The 24,233-nt window shown below is 27.7% G+C and overlaps 1 protein-coding gene across 2 annotated transcripts in view; it reads right to left on the bottom strand.

The window, feature by feature from the left end:
* The window catches only part of LOC129987750 (solute carrier family 41 member 1-like), a 33,953-nt gene extending 10,353 nt beyond the window's left edge, over positions 1-23,600 (bottom strand). Inside the window, exons 1-10 of one of the 2 annotated variants that reach the window (XM_056095691.1) lie at positions 23,481-23,600; positions 12,948-13,170; positions 10,842-11,324; positions 6,620-6,727; positions 5,624-5,695; positions 4,802-4,946; positions 3,878-4,024; positions 3,296-3,443; positions 3,111-3,184; positions 2,453-2,587 (exon numbers count right to left, since the gene is read on the bottom strand). In XM_056095691.1, the coding sequence (XP_055951666.1) occupies positions 2,453-2,587; positions 3,111-3,184; positions 3,296-3,443; positions 3,878-4,024; positions 4,802-4,946; positions 5,624-5,695; positions 6,620-6,727; positions 10,842-11,324; positions 12,948-13,094 (1,459 nt within the window). In that variant the 5' untranslated portion in view covers positions 13,095-13,170; positions 23,481-23,600. Of the gene's footprint in view, positions 1-2,452; positions 2,588-3,110; positions 3,185-3,295; positions 3,444-3,877; positions 4,025-4,801; positions 4,947-5,623; positions 5,696-6,619; positions 6,728-10,841; positions 11,325-12,868; positions 13,171-23,480 lie in introns of those variants that run through there. The other variant, XM_056095692.1, reaches the window with a different exon arrangement.
* Positions 23,601-24,233: the final 633 nt, after the last annotated feature.

The following is a 24,233-nucleotide window of genomic DNA, read 5'->3' as shown; positions in this document are numbered from 1 at the left end:
AAAGGAAGCACATAATCTTAAACTAATTTTTAAAAGATTACATAGCAAATCAATTAGAGAGTAAAGTATTACAAAATAATTCTATTGAAAATCTATTTTTTAAATGTATAAAAAAATAATTTTTATTTTTAAATGCTTCTATAAAAATAACTATCTCAAATTTAATACATCTACAATTATACAACTATTTGCTCATTTTACAGAGAGATATCTACTGCTATTCAAGAATGATCCAATTATGCAATAGAAAACATTTCTTTTACATATCAAATAATTTCAAATGTGAATATATAAAAATCAATGCAAGGGAATAGGAATTTAGTTCTCTTAGAAACAAAAGCTGGTCTCTCTTTTCTAATAAGTCAATGATGCCTAACAAAGTTAAAATACTTCAGATATGAGAAGTTAATTAAGAAATCTATTAACATAATTTTTAAAAACATAAAGCCAGAGCCTTATAAAAAAATAAGCCTTATAAAACCAGAATGAGCTGGTAAATTGAAAAATTAAAAGTAATTACAAAAGTTATGAATTGTATCCCTTACCATATTATTTTCCAAAGAAATAAGATTGAAACTTAAGTCTTGATTTTACAATAATTTGCATAAAATTACAAACTATTACTGCAAATGTCAGAACCTTATTATAGTCTGTATTTTCTGTAGGCGGTTCAAGGTCACATTTTCTACCTCATTATTGGTTGTCTGGTACCAGTAATGCGGTAGAAAATGTGACCTTGAACCACCTACAGAAAACACACAGACTATAGCTGTTAACAAATATAATGTTCTTTTAGCCTCATGGATCATCAATAAAGCCAAAATTCAAGTAAACATCAGAACCAATATTTTTCTATTTCTTAAATATACATCTCCAGTGGACATTTCAATATAAATATAATTATGATAGTAAAATGAAGCACTATAATAGCATTTATTAAAAAGGAAAATAATTTATTTAGTATTTAGCACTTTACAAAATTTTTTATCACAAAATTAAATTGAATTCACAAAATTTTAGATATTTAATTTTATTTGAATAAGAATTTTGGAAAACCACATAATAAAATGCAATTTTTTCGAAGTACAAATGTTCGTTTTTTTATAACACAAATACTTGCATTGTATTTGATGCAAATTGATTTAGTTTTAGAATACTAATTACAAGAAAAACTTCAGTAATAAGGCTAATAAAATCTAAGAAAACTAGATGACTATGAAACAATTTCACGGTTCTAACTACAGAATCAACTGTTCGTCTTATATCTTAACTTTTGTGAAAACTGATGTAGATCTTATAGAATCGTCACAATACATACATATATCAATAAGAACACAACTGGAGGTTTTTTCCCCCTCTTTAAAAGATTGAATTCTGTCAATACTAACAAGACAAAAAAAATTGCAATTCATTTCTCTGTTGTAATAAACCAAGCAGAATCTTTATCAAAAAAATAAAATCAGATTTTAAATCAGTCACAAAAATTCATTTAACAGCTTATAGAACCATCTTTAAGCTCACTAGTTTAAATTTTAAAATATATTAAAGAGAAAAAGAAATGTAGAGCAATATAAAAAGCAATTAAAGAAATGCAATTTTAAAAATTTATTCATATTTCAAATTTTCCAAATACCTCTCGATGTCGCATAAAAGAAAATTTCTGCTTCATTTATACAAATTTCTTCAAAGGAAAAAAAAGCTTGAATTTCTAGACAAAATTTTCACACTTTGATGATTAAGTCCTATGAAATCTCTATCTGGCAGGAAATCTAATTTGAGGCAATATATATTTCATATAAAATAAAACTCTGTTCTCGCTTCCTCTACTTGTAACTATATTCTAATAATAAAATTCAGCATAAAAGCAAGAAGAGGAAATTTCTGAAAATTTGTAACTTCCAATATGTGAAGATACTTCTCATAAGAAATTGATGAAAATCATCAAATTGAGTAAGTTTTGACTCATAAATGTAAACACTTGGTGCAAAATACAAAAGAAAGGTGTCATCTCACCACTATGTTCTTCATATTAATGTTATATAGAAATATATTTGTTATATCAATCAAAAGCAAAGTAAGCTGGTTTTAAAAGAAGAAACAGGGGGAAACATTAACAGAGAGGAAAAAACAATTTCCTTTATGAACCAAAAAATAGCCGATTCGACCAATTTTATCAGTTTAAATCTGCAACAAAGATGAATTATCTGTATTAAAGTTTAATTGAATAATTTAAAAAGTAACATATGCTTCACTTTACTGACCCAGTATTGAAAAAAAAAATGTACATGAAGGATAGCATTAAAAAGAAAATTTGATGTTATTACACAGCAATCTCAGATACACTTAACACTATAAACAGACATTCCTTAAATAAAACGTTTGACACACTTATTTTAGGGCATAAATTTAAAGAAATCTTAAAATCATAAAACATAGCCTTATTAAGCAGTACCTTTTCCAAAAAATGCAGTAAAAGGATTGACGCAAACTTTGGGATCAGAATTGGGTAGTGTCCCCATCTCAGATCTTTGATGAAGAAAAGTGGAGATACGACTAGCTTGAACGGCAACAAGATTCCCACCAACACCTAGGAAGAAAATATATAAATCAAGTTTTTTTAATTTTACTTCAAAATGATGCAACACTAAATTTTATAGCTTCATATTCATTCACTACAAACAATATAAAAATCTTAATTATATAATTTGAGAAATATTTCATTAATTCAAAATACAAGAGAAAGAACACAGACGAACATTTCAGTTCAAGCATTTCTGTTTAGATAATGGGTGATTAATTGTTGATATTAATTAGGAACAAAACCTGTTTTATGGAAATATTATATAATTTTCATTCCATCATTACATTATTATTTCAAATTAACTCTAAATGCTGCAACAAAGCAATGAAAATCAATAGCACATCAGTATATTTTAAATAAAAAAAACACCAATTAAAAAAATTACATGAATAAAAAAGCATAATGTAACAGCTCATTCTCCTAAGTGAAATTAAAATCAAGATTTTATTTAATTAGCAAATTATTATAAAACTCTACTGGAGTAACATCTCATGAAATAATTTGAAATAATGTCAAATTTCTGACTAACCATTAATAACAGGTTGAAAAACTGCAATTCCTTTAAATTTTGCAATTGCTAAATCAAGAACACAGCCTCCAGCACTGCAAAGTAAAACAATAATATAATATTAATAGACTTCTGAAATAAAAATATCAAATATGAATGATAATTACAAAAATAGCACTTTCAAATAACCTGTACCTCCTCCTTACCTTGAAATGAACACAGCACTAATAACAGGTAGCCAACCAGTATACAAAACCTGTTTAGTAAATTTATTTCTTTTGGCAATAACCACCCAAACAGGGATTAGAAGTAAAAAGAATATTACTAGGAAGGGTGCCACCCAATTGTCTGTCACTAAAGAGAAAAAAAAAAGCTATTTTAATTTCTCAGAGTAAAAGATAATATTTAAAATGGAAATAAGGCAAACTGGAATTTTAAATATATTTAAAAACCACTCTGCTGTTAAACTTAAAATCCACTTTTTATAGTACTAAGAGAAAAAAAAAAAAATTTACATTTTAGGAACACTTTTTTTTTACATTTAGAAAGATAAATTTTCAATTGGAAAGAAGGAAATTCTAAAAGATTCATTTTCGTTATCAGTTTGGAGAACTAAAGTTTATCTTATTCAAATAAAAATATAAGAAAAACTGATAAACCAGTCTTATTCCAAGTTCCCTTAATTTATAAAAATAATTTTTAAATATCAAATATAGAACTTTTTTTAATGTGAATGCAATTTTAATTAAGCCAACAATAAATGAAAGTGAAAAAAAAAATACACTCACTAACGATTCCATAGAGGCCACTGCTAATAGAAGCTAAGAGGCCTAAAGTTGTAACATCGCCTAAAGATGCTGCAATAGGTGTAGCAACGTTGTCAGGATTAATATGCAATTTACGAGAAGAAAGTACAACACCAATAGTGATGAAACCTGTAAAAGAAACACAAGGTTATTAATTCAACAATTTTTAAAATTTAATCTCAATTCTTAATTTTTCAATTCTTCATTTCTCAATTTTTAAAATTTAATTTCTTAGTAAAAAAGGGTTTTTTATTTTTAAAAAATTTATATCCAATAAAAAATAAATAAAACTCCCAAAACATTAACATGGTTTTTATATGTAGTGAAGAAAATACTATTTCTGTTAAACAAATTTCACAAAATAAAAGAAAAAAAATAATCATGTTTCAATAGCCACATGTTCAAATTATATCAATTTCTAGATACAAGCATACAAGATTCTTAGCATTCTTTTCCCAATTCCATAATGACTTGGTTTCTTTTCATTTATTTGATTCTATTTCTTTCTTATTATTTATTTTAGAATTTCAAAAATTAAGATATCATCAATCACCATATTCTTGCTTCCTATACATTTTATCAACAAAAGGTTACATCAAGTTATCACCACTCTGATGACAGGATATCAGAATAGAGATAACTGTATTCATTATTCCTTTGGAATCAATGCAATATTTCATCTTTTTTGGAATTCTATTTACAAATTTTTGAATAATATTTTTCTCCCCAAAAAAGGCTAAAAATTAATTTCTATACTTACTGAAATGTTTTTCTTTTTGTTTTCCTCTTTAAATAATAAATACATTTACATATTATATTTAATATGATTTTTTACAAAAATTTATATTAATAGCTGACAACTGAAAGATCCATGTGTTAATCCATGTGTAATGAATCAAAAATTACCTAAAACTAAACTTGCAATGACAGCGGTGATTAAACTGCTAGCACAAAGTAACAAAGCATGGTGGATATCAAAGGTATGCTCTTGAACCACATCAACTACAACAGCAAATATGGAAGCCAGAAATGCCACAATGGTTGCCTGACACTGTAAGAAACAAGTGATTTATGAAACAGAGTATAAATAGACCACTTAATATAATTTTCCAATAAAAGTCCACATAATTCATATTCCTACTGTAAATCAAAGTTTCATAGAAATTCTGTATTCAAATAGCTTAGTTTGTATTTCACAATAACCATAAATAACACACGACAGTCACATCTGGATACGATTTAGTCAGAAATTAAAGATACAAAAACAGTGCATACTGTATTTACAAAAATCAATAAAACAAAAATTACAGAGTACAGATCAGTTACTAGCAGTATGTTCTCAAGAGTCTTAGACAACGTGAGATTCAATTTAATTTATTTGTAAATTTAATAGCAATTATCAGACAATATTCAAATGATTATTTTGAAATATACAGCATAGATGGTTTTTTTTATAACTGTCCATCGTATCAATCCATACAAATGAACTGAAAACATATTAACAAAGTGTTTTTCAAATAAATTCTTATTTGAATATGCTTTCCTAATTCATTTGCTCTAAAGACTTTTTTTTCCCCCTTCAAATTTTTTTCACCTTAATATTGTCAATTATTATAATATGAACCAAAATAAAAATATTACTACATCATAGAAAAACTGAAAAAAAGGTTAAATGTTACAAGTTGTTCCATTTTCTTTAATATAGAAAATAAATCTCGAATTGTTTACTTGAACGAGAGCCATATTGCCATAAGTCATCTTCCACTGCTCTCTAAGGCTGTCCAGTTGGCCTAAATTTGCCTGCAAAGAAAAACGATGTAATTAATGAAAATATGCATTAAAATAAACTATTTATATACATAAACACAAGTAACAAAAGATACATTAAATAAATTTAATGAATCTTAAAATTAACTCGCAGACATAGTTAATTTCTTAAAGAAGACTGATTAGACTAATCCAGAGTGTGCAAACCATCAAAATCATGCTTTGCTTTTAACGTTAAATTATAAGAAGTAGAAGCTGATTTCACACTAGATGTGCATCAACAAAGCAACTGAATTTTAAAATTTAAAGAAATTTAATATACAGTAGACTCCCAATTATCCGCGCCTGCAGCACTAAGTTTTTTTTTTTTTTTTTTTTTTTGCTTTCAAGCAAAGAGAAAATGCTTCCAAAGCAAGAAGCAAACACAAATGACTGATTTCTTCAAAAAGCTGTAGTTTTACAGTTATGCTTTTGTAATTACATAATACATTACAGTATTAAAACAGTACATATGTATGAATTTTTCTGTGTATCCTTGACGCCTCTCGTAAGTACAAAGCACTTTTCTGTTTTCATTAACAAAATGCATTTTAGGTTAGTTTTGAGTGATATACTAAAATATTAAGCGTTAGTTAAACATTTCCTGCTGTTTATTTTCTGTTTCATTGTACATAAAACGATTTTTCAAAGTTGGAATGACTGTTTTCTCTTTTGCTATTCCCGTTTTTAGCTTTTTTCGGATTATCCGCGCTTTTTGTTATCCGCGGCGGCCGCGCCACCCAATTCCGCGGATAATCGGGAGTGTACTGTATTAAGAACAGCATTATTCTTAAAGTAAGATTTTGCTAGATCTTTCCCAATTCAAACTATTTAAAATAAGAAGGGCTAGAAAACTGGCAGTAAAAATTTAGTGCAAGAAAAAAAAAAAGTAATTTATGACTATATTGCAAAACCAACCTGAGTAGAGATTCGTGCAGCCAAAGTCATTTCCAAATTTCCTTTTAATCCTAATAAAGCTGGTACAAGAATAAACAGCTGGGTGACATTTTCAAACACAGGCCATGTCTAAAGAAAATTCCAGTTAATAAATAAAAGAAATATCACATTATACAAAATATGACATTTTATTTAATGAAAGTTATAAATACTCTTAAATTTATAAGGATTCAAAACAATAACATTAAAATATTTAATGTTTTCTTTCCAATTTATTAGTAATTTGTTACTGAATAAGTTAATCCATTTATCTAAACACAGCCACTTACTAAACAATGTTAGAGCCAATAATTTTTGTCTATTCACTTGTTATGGCCAGAAGTTAAAAACCATTGGTTCAAGCACGCCATGACACGTCCCCCCCCCAACAGGCAAGTATTTATTATTCACAAATGTATTTAGTTAGGAAAATTGTTTTTAAACTTCAAAAATAAACGAAGTTTGGAAGAGAGAAGAATGGTTTCAAAATAATGTGACAGATTTATACAAACAGATTAATATTATACATATGCACTTACAAAACCTTAATAAACATGAAAAATCATAATTAAACAACATGCCATAGATAATGTAAATAAAATTCAAAGGAAATTGACAAACACGATAAAACACATGGAAGGTTTGATGACAATGAAATGGTACCCATTTGGATCAATTAAAATCTAAGTTTAGTAGAACGTAGAAGAAATTATCTCAAAGGAAAGAATATATAAAAAATACTTATCTTAAGTTTAGTAATTTCTTTTGAATGAAGCAATTAATAAATATTTTAAATCTTTTATTATATGCCTAATCGCAACAAACTTTTTAACAATTTGCACAAAAGGTTATGTCTGCCTCATCAAATCTCATAAGCAGCTGAGCAACTTACATTAACATATTTCAACAAGCATTCCATTTTTTATATATAAATTAGCATTTATGTATTTAAGAGATTACAATTCTAAATTTTCAAAATGAGTTCTATGATAGTTTGATTATTATCTCTTAAAGTCAAAAATTAACATTAAAAGCTTGCTCGCCCCTCTCCCATTTATTCCTTTGCCTGTACTTTACTCTTGCAACAATGATTTAGCAGTTATATGCTATCAGCTAATGTTCATTTTAAACTAATTCTACATTTTATTTTAGGCTTACATGAAATTATAGATATTGTAAAACAAAACCTCGTTATGAAATATTTATTTCCTAACTTAAATTCAGGCAAGCTAGTTGTGCTGTCATAATTTTTAGAAAATTACACGAAATTTAATCGGTTAAGATTCTAATTTTTTTAATTAAAATCCTATACTATAATGCAGGAAATTAAAAGTTTTTCAGAAAGTATAAATTTGAGATAATATTAGAAATATAGAGCAACTAAATTTTATTCTTGTGATATTTCTGATACTTGAAATTCAAAATACTTTTCTATTTGAAATTTATACGATTAATTAAACTGAGAAGTATAATAAAAGGGAAAACAAGGAGCATTATTCTATATGAATATAATCCACATTGCAATAATCTTAAAAAATAATATTAAATAATATTTTAAAATTTAATTTAATCCTAATTAATTTCTAAAGTTTTATCTTAATTCAGCCCATATTAACTTCCTTCATGATATTCTTTTATTTCCTGATCACATTCCACTTTTTCTATTTAATTAATTCAACAGAAGTTTTGTCCTGCAAAGCAGACTCTTTTTAAAAAGATACCTAAATTGGCATGTGTAAAGAAATTTCTATCAGAATCTCATTGTATATAAGCACTGGGGAAAATATTTTCTCTCTTCCCTCTTTTATGCTCTTCTGCTCTTGTATGATAAATGTTCTTGTACTGGTAAATGGACACTAGTCCTTCAGCACTTATTTTACATAAATTATGCCTCCCAGGATGGAATAAAAGTTAACTTCAAAAATTAGAAGTCTTTTCTCTCTCTTTGGCAAAGAAACTACTTCACAAAAATTATGCTGAGAACTATATTATATATATATATATGTATATACAAACACAGGATTCACAGCGCCGTTGCACTGACCACGAACATTTTAAAAAACACTTGGCATATCACGAATAATGCCTGCAGCGGCCACTTTTCATACAACAAGGTCCATTTCACTGTCCACGGGGGTCTCGTACGCATTGTTTTTCATGAATCCCCACAAAAAGAAACTCATGGGTGATATCAGGTGACCTGGGTAGCCAAGCGATTGGTCAACCTCTGTCATAGAGCTCCGAAAGTTTGGTTCAGGTAATCATGCGCAACAATTGTGCTACGGCTGGAGACCTGTCATGTTGTTTACCACACATCTCGGCGGATATGCGCAGAAACAGCGCCTAGAAAAGTCTGTAACATATGTTTCGAGAAAGATTAGGTCTGACAGTCTAATCGGGACGATATCAAGTAAGGTCTCAAACAGTCACATTCAGATGATAAGGATGCACACATTCCTCATGCAGTATCCACTACACTGCTGACTGACAGACTCCAAGCTGCTGAGCAATACCTCGTGTGCAGGTATTAGGATTACCTTCTATGGATTGTAGGACTTGTTTTCTGCAACATTGACAGTATGCGTCAGGCGCCTTCCCCCCTGTATCCTGCATGTTGCTGTGCAGTGAACCATGTTCGTAAAGATTGCGATGCACACGTGCAAGCATCTGATGGTGCAGTATTCATTTGTTGGAGTATCTGTCTTCATAAATTTGTCCAGTTCGGCGGCCGCTTTCACCAGCTATCCATATGCGAGATGTATATCCGCTAGCTTTTGATGTGTAAAACGATTCATCTTATCACTAATAAGTCAGCTCGTATACTGATGACAGCGCAAGTGATTGGGAGAGCTGTACACTGGTTTGGTATACACAGCGCCTTCTACACACGCATGCATACATACTTTAGGTAAAATCGGTCTCATGATGTATTCCATAACTCCAAACGAAATTTAAACAATAAGTTTTGAATCATTCTGTACAAATTGGTTTAAATTTGTTTCGTGATGTTGTCAGCAGAAATGATATTAAATAGTTAATGCATTAGAAATATATCAGCTAAAAATAAAACCACTGACATGCTAAAAAGAGCTCTGCATAAAACAAAATTTTACATATTTTCACATCTATGCAATCTCATAATTTATATTTTAGAATTTCTTGATATGCAATTAAAGGCAGGTATTAAAGCAATGTAGCTGCACTTAATGTAATTTAATTTCAGAGTTATAGCATCATTAAATAAAACTAATTGTTTCTCTTATCATATTTTCTATTAGTTGTGCATTAAGAATTCTTAATGGCTACACTTCAATCCCATTTGAAATTTTGTATTATATATAGAGAACAAGAGTTTTATATTTTATATTCACTATGATCCTGCTTTTCATTTATGCCAGACCTACTGTAAATGGAAACTTTTTAAAACAATCTAATTTACTCTGGAATGATTAATGCGGACATTTACTTCTTCAATATAATAATACTAACCAATGTAAACAGGCACAACAAGGAATAGAGAAAACGCACAACAGATCTTTGAATCATAGTTCTTTCGGTTACAAATCTTTTGCAAAACGTTTAGACTATTGAAATTGATTTGCTATTTGATCACCTAAGCTGCATTAGTTACTTTTTATAGTTAAAATGATACCCTCTCAAACTGATCATACTACAAAGATTAGCTATTATGTGTCAACTACAATACCTACCAGTTTGATATATTATCAAAAGCATTTAAATAACATTGAGAGGAACACTGAACTTCTTGTCAATATCCATCATTTGAAACCCTTTCTTTGTCTTTTTCTTACTTTCTAAACAGGTTATACAAAATTTTAAAAACCTTTGGCAAATATTTACAAAACTAGCAATTACTAGCAAAATATTTATTAAACTAGCAATTACTTGCAAAATATTTATTAAACTAGCAATTTTTTAACCTGTTGTAACATTTTGTATTTAATAACAGTTATCAAAAAATACCTACTTAATTTCTCATCATCAAACTCGAAATTTCATTTATAAGATAACTTTTGAAATAGAACACTGAATATCAAAGGAAAAAAGGCATCTTTTAAAAAATTTATTTCAAATAAAAAAGCTGCATCATAAACATCTTATTTAGATCTAAAAAAGTGAAGACATAAAACTTAAATAATCTTGCATTTATTTTTCAACCACAGAGAGAATATATTCAACCTACCTTTACAATGTCCAATACAATTCCTGCTGCAACTGTACCACACCCAGCAATAAGAAATGGAATAAATACTTGGAAAACCATAGCTCGGAGTGATTCGGTGGGTGGCAGTTCATCCTTCTTGCCAGATCCTTCCTCACCCATAGTTAAAATAATGTCACTATGGTCCTTATCATCAAGATCAACAGAACCATCTTTGATGCTCCCTTCGTAGGTTTCGTTAACTGTTCCAGACAGAAGATTCCCACTAACGGAGTCTGAGGGAAGAATGTTGGCTGTGGAATCTGGACTGCGAAGGCATTCCTCATCAGCGCAGACTGATAGCGCCAGAAGCTCAGATTGTTCACTGTCTCCAGCAGGGTTGGCAGTATTGGACAGTCCTCCTTCCATAATTGCTTGGGTGACCATTTTGGGTGCTAATAACAATGACAAACGAAATATGTGATCTTCAAGAAATAACCCCCTAATTCGACTTACATGTGAAGCCTGAAAGGAAAAAAATGACTATATTAAAACTAATTTTCAAACAAAACATCTACAGCATCTGAATATAATAGGAAGGATTAGATGATCACACTGTAATGAAATCTTTATGCTTTTATGCAGCATTAGCTTAAAAATACTCTTTCCATCTCTAACTAAAATTTCTATGTAAATGTTATAAACAACACTTTGATGTACATTTGATGAGAACAAAACTTGCCCTGATTAAATATTTTTTACTTATTCATTAAGTTATTTTAATATAATATTACAAAATTTTCTAAGCATGTTATTTGTAAGGGTTTTATTTTGACATCCATTTGAATACAACCAACAAAAATTTCATATAGAAGTAAATAATATTCCATTGTACTTCCTGAAATTTTGATTAGAAGCAAACATATGAAAAAGTGACTAAGAATTCCTACATAAATTTAGATAAGACCTTCTTTCAAAACTTGAAAAGTAAGACAGAATTTTACATCTTGGATCTCTTACCCATTAAAAATTTATCATATATTTAATTTTAAAATGTGCATTAAGATAAAAAGCAAATATGCAAGCAGTGGTGCTGAAAGCAATCATTGATTTTTAGATCAACAGAAAATATGAAATAGGTCTTAATTATTCTTGATAATTTTCTTGCCAAACAGTTTAAAAACTTAAATTTAAAAAAATATTTATCTCACTTTTCCAAAATATTAAAATAATCCTATTTCCAGAATTAAATTTCCAAATAATAAAAACATCAAAATAGGAGGGAAAATATGTCTCTTTTGGTAATATTAAAAATTTTATAAAACAATTCTAATATAGATGAACAGAAAATATGCATCATAACTTCCAATAAACGCAATTTTGAAATTCATTTTGTTAAGCTATACAACAGAAGTACAATACCTAATGAAAATTTTCTTGGACAGTTCATTTTAACAGGTATGAATAAGCCATACATAACTGCTTTGGAAGATATATAACCCACAGTGACAACCTTTTTTTTGCCAATGTGTAATTTATATCCATGTATTTTCTATAGTGATCAGAGCATGAATTGACAATAATAAAAATCTACAGTTGAGGACATGTTTTTTTAATAAAAAAATACAGAGGTTAATTTTAGACACTGATGGTCCAACAATATATCCATTAGTGAATTATGTTTACTAAATGCGAGAATGATACAAAGGCATTCTTCAGGTGAACCAACATATAATTGTTACCTTTCTGGACTCATTTTTAATTCAATTTTATTATATTTCAACATTTTATTCATTATTTTGAAAATTCTTCTTCACATATTTACATCATAATTCACAAACTTTTGAATCTTTATAGATAAACTACAAGGTTGAAAACGGGTAAGAAAACTATTTCAGATATTCATTCCAGGAAGGAAAGGGTATTGAAGGTCAAATTTTGACCATTTTCAATGAGAAAAGGAAAATTAACTCTCAAATGGAAGAGTTAAATGAAAAGGATTGAAAAAGGGTTGACTGCATTAGCATCTATAGGAAGCAGAAGGGACCATCGAAAAATATTTACTTAACCTGAGTCGATAAGTTAGCGAGGTGCGAAGAGTCACCCCAGGTTTAACGACGAGGGCCAATCGGATGAAGGTAAACTTACTCTTCTTCTATGTTTATCAACTAGTGCCTGACTGCAACAGGGCTGAAGATGGTGTGCAGCCTCTGGATGTCCGCTGGCTTCATTTGCTGTAGAGGCCAGTCCAGCCTCGCGTTCACTTCCTTGCAGCTGGAGACACTGATTCTGCATATATGCCTGGCTGTGTCAGAAGAGGAGGACACCATACTGATAGCAACACTAGTGTTGTTCATGACGCAGTGCTACACTGGAAGAAATAATAAAGCATTTTCATTAACATGCATAAAAAATAGAGGTGCATATTTCAAACAATTAAGCCTGCATTACCCATAATTAAACTGATAAATGTCATAATATCCATTTGTTATTGATATACCCTTAATAATGCAAACCAGTAAAAAGGAGAACAAAATGTTTATGTATAAAATATCATCTAACATATATCTGTTAGTAGAAATACAAGAATAAAAAGATTTCAATAAAGCAAGACCTTATAATTATAAGAACCAAATCTAACATAAGAAAAAAAGACCACAAAAGAATATTGACATGTAAATATTAATTAGCATAAATGATTATTTACAACTGCTAACCCCAAATGTTATTAAAGGAACACTTCAAAATAAAACATCTTGCACTAAAAAAGATTTGTAAAAAGTAAGCCATCCAATAAGTAAATTAATTACATAAGCAGATACCCTATAGTAAATAAAATTATTCAAAGGCACTTTTGGATTCGTTTTTATTGCTTCTTCATTTTGTGGATTATCTATAGATCTGCTAGCCCTAGATATAAACAAGGTAAAAAGAAAACATGCATTTTCACAATTGAAATGTAGATACCGGTAAGGTGTTTAATAATAATTTTAAAAAATTCATCTGAAGTACTAAATGGCAGCAACTATATTAAGCACAGCATTGTGAAACTTATAAGCTCATTGGATTTTTTTCGGTACTTCTGTATTAATTGCATGGCAGTGATTAACATTCTTTAAAAAATTGCCAAAGATGTCATATTGTAAATGGAAACAATCTCTAAAAAAATATCAAAAATACCACAGTCTACCAACTGTTCAACAATGATATACAATTAAGTCTAAAGTTTTCCAATTGTGTATGATTAGCACAAATATTTTTTCACTAGTATTCTGATAAATAAAATAAGATCCAAGTCTCTATTTAGAGACTACTATATTTTTATACTTAAGTAAGAAGCAGACAATAATTTGCACCATTAATTTATCAAATGTGAATAATTCTGCAATAGTGATAGTGGTATCATAGCTTATATACACTACTACAAAAGTGATTTGTGCTCCTATGAGATTCCAGCCTTCTTCATCAACAAATACAGCCTCATCGTCTCTTTTGTTAACATCAGTTTCATTGCCAAATAACATATTCATCTAGTTTTGGAATTAGAAACCAGCTTAAATGAGAAAATTCTTCCTTATTTCAGATTTGACTGGATTTTAATCCAGGGAGATATTTACTGTCTGAAGTATGTTTATTTTTCACATAGATATTTTATATTGTCATACTTTAAAACCCAAAAGTGAGTAAATTATTTTTTAAAAATTAATTTACATATCTAAGGGCTTGCTTAAACGGTTGAGAAGCGGAAAAAATCACTTCAAAAACTGTTATGTCTCTTGAGGATAGGTATATTAAGGACAGAATTTTACATTTTAGTTTAAGATTTTATGAAAATCTTAAACTAAAGAGATCATGCATTTTTTTTTATTTGCTTTATAATTTACTTGTAATGTTCTCATGATTTCGAAAACTTTGGATTCTGTGACTTCCTTATATTTAAAGGAGGAATCTTATCACTTTAATGAATATTTAAAAAATAATGAATCAATTTTTATAATTCTTTTCTCCAAAGTAATTGTCAACTTGGAATCTGAGAATTCCTGTAAACACTGATTGATAAAAAAAAAAAAAGACAAATTTTTTTTTTAATACTATAAATGTCATTCTAATAATTTTGCTTGGCAAAAAATTAGATTTAAAATTAGGTCTACAAAGTAAACAAATCTTTTATGACTAATGGGAAAGGAAGGAATTAATAGCTTTACATTTGATGTAAATTAAATATTCAAAGGTTTCATTCTTTCATTTCAATAAAACTGAACAATGAAGTTAAGACTGATTTTTTTTTTTGTTATTATTATTGTTACAAATCAAAGTTAAATATTTTCAATTATTTGTTAAATGAAATGAATGTCATTCAAAAGTAATTTTTGAATTTTAAAATGAAGTAATTGTTTTACAAGATAATATTTTCAAATGATTCAGAAAAAGGCCAAAGCTTTGCTTACTTTTTAATTCAAAAGGCATTTTTTAAAAGCAAATTTGATGTGAAAATATACATGTTCTAAAGCATATTTATGATAATATAAAAAAATTTGGATCCAGCAGTCTATAATGCAGAGCAAAAACAAAGAAGCATATTTTACTAGTCAAATTCTTTATTATACTACAGCAAAATTATATTTAAGACTATAAATTTAAAAGGAATATTTACAAAGTCATACCAAAATAACTATTTAAGGAAGCATTTTCACAGATGAAACTATTTGTATGTAACCCAATGAAGTTTACAAATAAAACTATTCTTGGCAGCAATTTAGTAACTTCAGTAATATTTTTAAAATTTCTAAGCTAATATTATTAAAAGTAAATATTTTTTTTTTTAGAGAGCAGAATTGCCTTAATTTTAAAAGACCTTAATACTTTGAGGAAGGCTAAGAATGGCTTAATTTTAAAAATCAAGTTTAAAACCAATCAGAAATTGAAAAAATATTTATAGTTATGAGTAGCTGATCATAATTATGAAAGGCAGCAAAGTTCAGGTAAGATTAAAATTTCCAAACAAGAAAACCTTATAAATGGAGGCGTGGAAAAAAAAAAATTGCTCCTCAGTAATAAATATAGTTGCCGAGATGGTCACACTGTCGAGAAAATTTGTTATACTTTTGTGCAGTATTTTAAGAAATTTATGTTTCAATAAAATTTAAAGAACTTTAAGATACCCATATTAATACAAACCTTTAAATTTCACATGCTTATTTTAAAATTATGGTCATTTTATCAGTAATAGATGTATTTGAAACACTACAACTAAAGCTTAAAAATTTGCAAACCTTACTTATATTAGTTTTAGAAAATAAGCATCGGAAATTATATATACGATTAAAACATCTATTAATGATACAAATAACTATGTGCATGTGTTAATACTCAACGTTGCAGTGTAAATAGATCTAGTAATACAAATATACTTTGAAAAATGAAAATGTGTATTGTAGACCATAACCTTTACTTCTTAAGATTTCGATAATAAAATATTATGCAAAATTCCTTCCGATTTTTCAGTTATATGTTATAGCTGCCTGCTACCCCAAGATTCATTATACAGAAAGAAGTTATTGTGACATGTATTTTCACTGTCTGGAAATAAATGTTGTGGGCCACTATGATACACACCTCTAAGTTTTTGTTGTCGATTTCTGTGTTTCTTACAATGATGATTTATTATGAAATTATTAAAAGAAACTCATGTTTAACAAAATTAAATATCTGAATAATTTTTATATTAATCTAAAGTATTTTCTAAAGTATTTTTGAAAATTTTACATCCTTTTTCAAGTTGTTTAATTTTAGTTTTCAAAATCTGTACATAACTTTTCTAATCTGCTAATATTTCATTGTTAAATTTCAGCATGCATAGTCATTAAATGGATGAAATCAATTCTGATTTTTTTAGGCATACTGACAAACAGAAAAATAATTTTTATAATTTCTCAAGTTGTCTTATTTGTAAACCAATAGTTTAGATTTAAAAAAAAAAAAGATGGAGAACAAAAGTACCTAAATAACAAAATGAAAATCTGTATATAATTTTGTCAAAATCTTGTTTTTAACTAATTCATTTACAATAGATATGCAATTAAAGCATAAATTTATATCCATCTACATACTCTTTAACATTAGGTGCTTAATCGTCATTAGTACTTCTTGCCAATATATTACATATAGTATAGCATCAATATATTATTGAAGAATAATTATATCCAAAGAATTTAATTAAAGCAAATATTTTCAAACTTTATTCAAAATTTATTATTGGCTAAATATATTAATAGGACAGTTTTTATTAAAAATCACATAGCAAAATTTTGTTAATTAAACAAATTAACAATATTTGTTACATGTTTACACTCCGTCCCCCCCATTAAATAACAAACACTTTTGCTTTTTATCATTAGTCAGTTTAATATCAAATCAAACTCCCATTTATACTTTTGTCACAAGGAGTGACTCCAGTTTTTTGTCTCGTGCTGGAACAAGATTCTGTTTTTGTTTTAGTTTTTTATAACCATGCAAAAATTTTTCATAACTAGTATTGCTGTAAGCGAGGATTTAGGAAGATGACATTTTCAGAATTTATAGATTTGTATGGGTTTTTACTGTTGGTAGTATGCATCTATAATTATCACAATAAAGTAAAATGCCACATTTCATCTTATTTTGCTCATTGTGTTTTTGATTCTTGTTTAGTTATATATAAATAGTTAGTCTTCATGTAGATGGATTGCATTTGTTTACTCAGCAGAAATCTAAAGTCTTACAGGTCAAATACTCAATTTCATTTGTCAAACTGGTCCTGTTCTTGACTTATTGTATTAAAAAAAATGGCAAAAAATGATATAGAACTTAGGAACAAAGGCAACTAATACATACAAATAGCAGGGATTATACAAATTATTTGCCTTTTTTTTATTACTTCTTATGTGTGGATCCCTTTTTACAAAACTAACAGAAAGAAAAAAATTGATGAATAAGACAGCAGTGGATAGAATTTTTTTACTACCTTCTGACACATTATATCAATATATATAGTATATTAATATATACTATTTACCAAAAGTTCAAGTTTTAAAAAATTTAAATGTCACTAATTAAAATAATCTAACAATGGCAACTTAACTATAGTCTGTAATTTCTGTAGGTGTTTCAAGAACACTTGTTTTCCCTACTCTTCCTTCTTCTCCGTTGCCATGGTTTCGACAAAGCTTTTTTTTTTTCCCCCCCACGGCAGTACGTTTTGGGAAAACCGTATCTTCGGAATACCTTAACAGCTGTGTAAAAAAAAAAAAAAAAAAAAGAGTGACACTGTTATTTGCTTCAGCAATGCGAGACAGACAACCAGTTACAAGGTAGAAAATGTGACCTTGAACCACCTGCAGAAAACACACTGACTATAGCAATTCTAATATGAAAAAGCTGTGAAGCTCACAAAAAAATGAAGTTTGCATTAAAAAAATCAAATACACTGCAATTTTTCCTTATACTGTTTGGTACAAAGTTTTCTGCAATTGAGATTCCATGCAACGTAAAGAGGGATGGACAGTTTTATCCTCTAGCATTGACTGGCGGAAGGGGGGGCATTTTCACAGTATAAATCAACTTTGCTCCATATGAACTAAGTTGTTTTTCCAAATAAATCAAGAACAGTTTCCATTGAAATTTATCTTTGCTATGACTATCAATAAAATTCATTAACAAACAGTCAAAAAGATTGGCTATATTTGCCAAATATTACTTTACTTATGGAATAAATATAATGTTAATAGTCATTAGATTTAATAAATTTTCATAACATTTATGAAAAATGATTTTAAAACAGTCAAGATGACAGCGAGCCAACATCAAATATTATATACAAAGAGGTATTATAAATCCCATCAATAATCCAACATTTCTTACAACTACCTGCCTTCCACCAGGTATGCTATTTCCCCAATCCTGGAAAAAAAAGAAAAAGGGGAAGGGAGCTGCAATGCCTGAAAATTTTGAATAAGTTTCCTATTGTCTAAGACAAGTCAAACTGGCAATGCAGAAAAAATTAATAGACCAACTTACAAAAAAAAAAAATGCAATTAGACTTTTTATATGTTTTATGGTAACTGTTATACTTTGCAAGTAATCAGAAACAAATACTAATGGAATTGTGAGACACTGCACTCTTAAAAGGAAAGTAACCAGGTAGCAAATTCATTTCTTTCTTTAGGTGCATTCTAGCACATATCTCATTCAATTTTTAATTTTTAAAAATGGAAACTTGAGAAATACCAACTTAAATTGAAGCCTGTCAGATATAAGACTATATATTACTAAAAATTTTATGAAAAAAAAAAAACTGAGATAGCATTAGCCATTCTTTTGCACAGTTAATCTTCAATAAAGGAAACAAAAATATTTTGATAATAAATTATTAAAAATTTAAGAGATTAATACTAAATAATGAGAGAGATTAAACTATACTTCCAATTAATAAGAAAATTAAATATGTTCTTTACAGAATATCAGAGGACTTAAAATTACCAGATATAACATAATTTGTAAGATAAAAGTGTTCAACTTGTGGAAAAAATTCAATTAGGATTAGAATTTTAATAAAAACTATGGAAAATTGACATTTTTCATGAATAACTTTCGAGAATTTCAAAGAAATATTTTAGAATCATTTCAAAAAAAAAAAAAAATCTTAAATACTTATTATTTTAATTTTTTGACATAGATTTTTCCAAAATTTAAAATTTTATTTAAATATAATTTTTTTAAATATTTAAATATAAATTTATATTACAATTTTTATATTTTAATTTTAAATATTTAAAAAATTAAATATTTAATCAAGTAATTTTCTTTCTTTGTTCAAAATAAAAAACATGAGGAATAAGAAAGTGAAATTACAGTATTGTGAGAAAAATAATATATGGTAAGAAGATAGATGACAAAAGGACTTTAACTTTACTTTTAATGGTAAGGTTTACACTTTTATGATAAATTATTCAACTAAATTAAAGAGACATAAATCCAAACAGAAAACACAGATAATATATCTTTAAAATCTATCAAATTCAATACTTAAAATTTTTTATTAGGAGAATCCAACATCAAATTGAAGTAAAAAATTGGCAATATATCTGCATCACCAAAAGTAGCTAATAAATATTGAGCTACAATTTTTATATTATACAATGATACCCAAGATAAGGCGAGCTATAATTTTCCAAAATTTATATTAAATCTTTTAAAGGAGTTAAATATCAAGCAGAAAGAAGTTATTTATTAGTAAAGTTTAGTAAATTTTTAATGTTTAATATTTTAATCATTTTTTTTAAATATTTGTACAGATTAAAAGTTTGGAAACAACAGGGCCACTCTGAATCCATTATTAGATAATATAAATAGCTTTCCCAAATGATTTTAGTTTATTGGTAATCACTTATAAAAGTAAGCAATTTTATTAAATAGTTTTAAAATTGTACATGTAAATTTTATTAATGCAAACAATATTCATTTTCACTATATGTTTTTGATGATAAAATTTATGTTATTCTTTTGATAAAAAATATTCTTTGGCCAGTGTTATATTGTGTTATTTTATTTCTCTTATTTTTACAACAAATGTTTATTTATTAAAGTTTCTATTTTCGGCTAAAAGTATTTTTGATAAAATCATTTTCTCAGTTATGTGAAGAATGAGATAAGATTCTTAGTTTCAGAGAATGTGGTTTGTCTACCGGAGATTAAGACGATCAAATAGTGTAGTGAATAACTTCTTGAAAAATCCAGACCACTATGCTGTATATAAATGATCTGATTAAAAAAAAAAAACCTTCTTTATCCAATCAATCAAAAAGAGCTATAATTAATCGAGCCCTTTCTCAGCACCAATCTTCTACTCAAATCAAAAAGAAATTGCAACTATCTTGTTCAAAAACTGTGTGTAATATACTTTCAAAATTTTCACATAAAAATATCAAAATGAGAAAATATCCCCCTCCTTTTGTCCATTTTGATTAATCATGTAGAATAGGCAAAAACAGCATAATGTCCTTGGAGATAAATATAAGGATGCAAGTTTATTGGATGAAAAGACATTTAATTTCGATGGACCTGACCGGCTTCCTATATTATTGACATGATTTACATTGTGAATGAAAAATGTTTTCTAAACGTCAATTTCTCAGTAGTAGTGTTATGGTTTGGAGAAGATTTGCTCATAATAGAACAACTCCAATTGCCTTTTTAAAACCTCAAACTAACTCTGAAGGATAACAAGACAAGTTTGCTGAAAAGTTATTAACAGAAGTTCCTCTCATTACAAGTGAACATTATATATTTCAACAAGATGATATCTCTATCCATGTGTCATCTATGAAGTTGTGGTTTTAAGAAAATGAAAGAATTATTGCAACAGTCATCAAAAACCTGAACTTCGAGGGACATACTGACTTGCGATATTTATGCAGGTGGACATTGTTAAAATTAACTTGTGGTATAAAATATTCAAACAACTTTTAAAAAGACATGTAGGCTATGACATCTTGATTGATGGATATCATAAAATAAAGCCAATTTCTGAAAAATTAAGTGTTTTGTGACAAACATTTGTAACTAGCCTCATTTTGTTTCCAAATTTCCTTTCTGTGTAAAATTTAAAACTGAATAAAACTATAAAAAATTAAAATGAAACATTCCACAAAATAACTCCAAATATTGCATTGACTTATGATCTTAAGGTTTTAGAAATTGTAATACACAATAAAAAATATTTTAAACTTATAATTGTTTTTTTTTTTGTTTTTTTTTTGTTTTTTTTTGCTGCCCCCATCTTTTTTCCCCACCACTGTGAGTGCAATAAATCTATTTTTTCGCACACTTTAAAATTGCAAATTTCTTTTGGAAAAAAAAAAAATAACGGAAAATTTTAAATTTTAGTTAAATTTCTAATATATAAATTGATGTCCATGATTCACTCAAAATATTTTAAGCACTGAATATGATAGACTTTAGAATTATTTATCTCTTCTGTTTATTGTATCTATGGCTAGATTGTGCATCGATCATTACTAGACATCATTATGCAAGTTCATCATTATTACATCAAAAATTTTATACTGTCTATTAGAATCCTAATATATTTTAAATATTTCCCACTATAAAATGAAAACAATTTCTATTAGGAATATATGCTTCTTAATCTTGAAAAAAATACTGTATTCAACTTTACACTGTATTCATTTTCAATACTCGCAACTTATTTGACAAATATATAGATATGGGGAGTAGAATATCTAGACTGGACTGAAAAACTAATTATTCCCATTTTAAAAATCTAAAAATTTCCTATAAATATAATAAAATTACTTTTTAACTATAATTTAACAGTACATTGAATCTATCTAATTAAATATATTTCAATAAAAGTTTTTAAAATGTACATCTTTTAAACTTTCCTTTTATTTCCTGGGAGTAGAAAGGCAAGATTTTCAATAAAAGATATATATGCCATCAAATTATTGACAGTAAGAAATTAGCAAATTTACTTTCTAGTTTAACTGGGGTTTTATTATATGGCAGAGCTCACAATCCATTAGCTTTCTACACAACAGTTACAAGTAAAGACATCTACCACACATTTGAAAGATTGTACAGCAAAACTTGAAATTTTTCATGAAGACTAGATAAAATAACAAAAAGTGCAGATATAGTTTTTAAAAAACTAATAAATATATATATATATTTTTAAAAATTAGTTTTCTTGATAAGCAAGTCACATTTTTTTGTTTTTTTTTTTAACTCTAAGACAAAAAAGAAAATGTGAATTACAATGAAATGCTTTTAACATACCTACAGCAATTTTAATTTTCTTCCATTCAAATGCAATTTTTATTTAAATGTCCTTAAAACAGATAATTAAACTTCTGCGTATATACTGATCTTGCAATAAAGTTCAACTACAGTTATACAAAGAAAAAAAAGTTATTTGGCTGATATATATATTGTGTATTGATTAATAATTAAATAAATCAATACACAAAAATAAATTGAAGCTTATTCATTAAAACAGAAGAATAAAAGAAAATTTCATAAATTCGACATATTAACAAACATTACAGATTGAATATATCACTAACATTAGAAAATATCACACTGAATGAAAATTAATTTTAATTATATATTACTTCCATGTCCAGCGAAAAAATAAGTTAACACCAAACTACTTAAAATTCAATTTAATGAATTTTAAAACACTTGCATGAAGGTCACTCTTATTATGACTTTTTAATTTAAGATTTCTTCAATGATAAATGTCAATGTCAAAATACAAAAATTCAATCATCTGTAAAAGAATTTCACAACTGGTTGCAAGGTCTCAAACTACGCACACAGAAATGACCTTCATATTCATTACAAGAAGCAGCCTTCACAATAAACAATTTAAAATTCTTTGATTTGAAATCGAGAAAATGGTTTAAGAAAGTATCCATTTAAAAAGTGCGAACTTGTTCATCCCCACACATCCCATTTCTGAGATACGGGTGTTTCGAAAATGGGTCAAATTAATCAAAAAGAAACGAGAAAGATAGAAACGTGATGCATGAAGAATATCTTTAAAAGTTCCCTGAATGTAACAAAATGCATAATTAGAATATTGTCGTTTTTTGACACAAAAGAATGCGAAATACTACTTACCCAAGTAGCGCTGGGACCTGACAGACCTATCAGTCAGCCAGTGAAAAGACTGCAGCTGCTGCAGTACAATTTGGCGAAAAGCCGCACGAATGACGTAAGAGACGGACTTCCGGTGACGTCAGATTGTTAATGATCGAAAGGTGAGGCTGTGACGAAAGAGCATAGAAATAAAATAAAGAGAAAAATCCTGAAATTAGGAAAACACACCTGTATTAATGTTTATTCATCTTTATTAATCCGTATTCCGAGTCACAATGAACACAATTGCTATATATGAGAAACTATAATTTTATCACACACGTAATGCAGTTTATAGAAATTTAAAAATGTGTGTAATATGTCAAAGTTAACTATTTTTTCTTCTCCGGTGAATGCACAAAAAGAAGAAGGAATAGTTGTAAACAAATTCAAAACTATAAAAAATCACATATTAAATGCAGAAAGGCTTCAATTTTGTAATCTGAAAAAAATTCTCATATTGATTTTGTAGACTAGTTTTTCATTCAACTGTTATTACACATAATGAAAACTGTGCATTTTTTCCATATTTCAAATATTATTTCATAATTAATCATAAAGCATACATTAAAAAAATATTGAATGTAAAACTATAAAAATTTGTGATAGTAATCAAAGAGCAACACAAACATTGCCAATATTTCCTCGATGTTGATATTTTGAAAGCCAATCCTGGAAATATTGCTATAATGATGATGGGCCTGTAAGGAATCTAAGATAATGTAAGTTTCACAG

Source organism: Argiope bruennichi, chromosome 10 (assembly GCF_947563725.1).
Source record: "Argiope bruennichi chromosome 10, qqArgBrue1.1, whole genome shotgun sequence".
NCBI lineage: Eukaryota > Metazoa > Arthropoda > Arachnida > Araneae > Araneidae > Argiope > Argiope bruennichi.
Note: the sequence above shows the minus strand (reverse complement) of the source record. Positions and strands in the feature narration are given on the sequence as shown.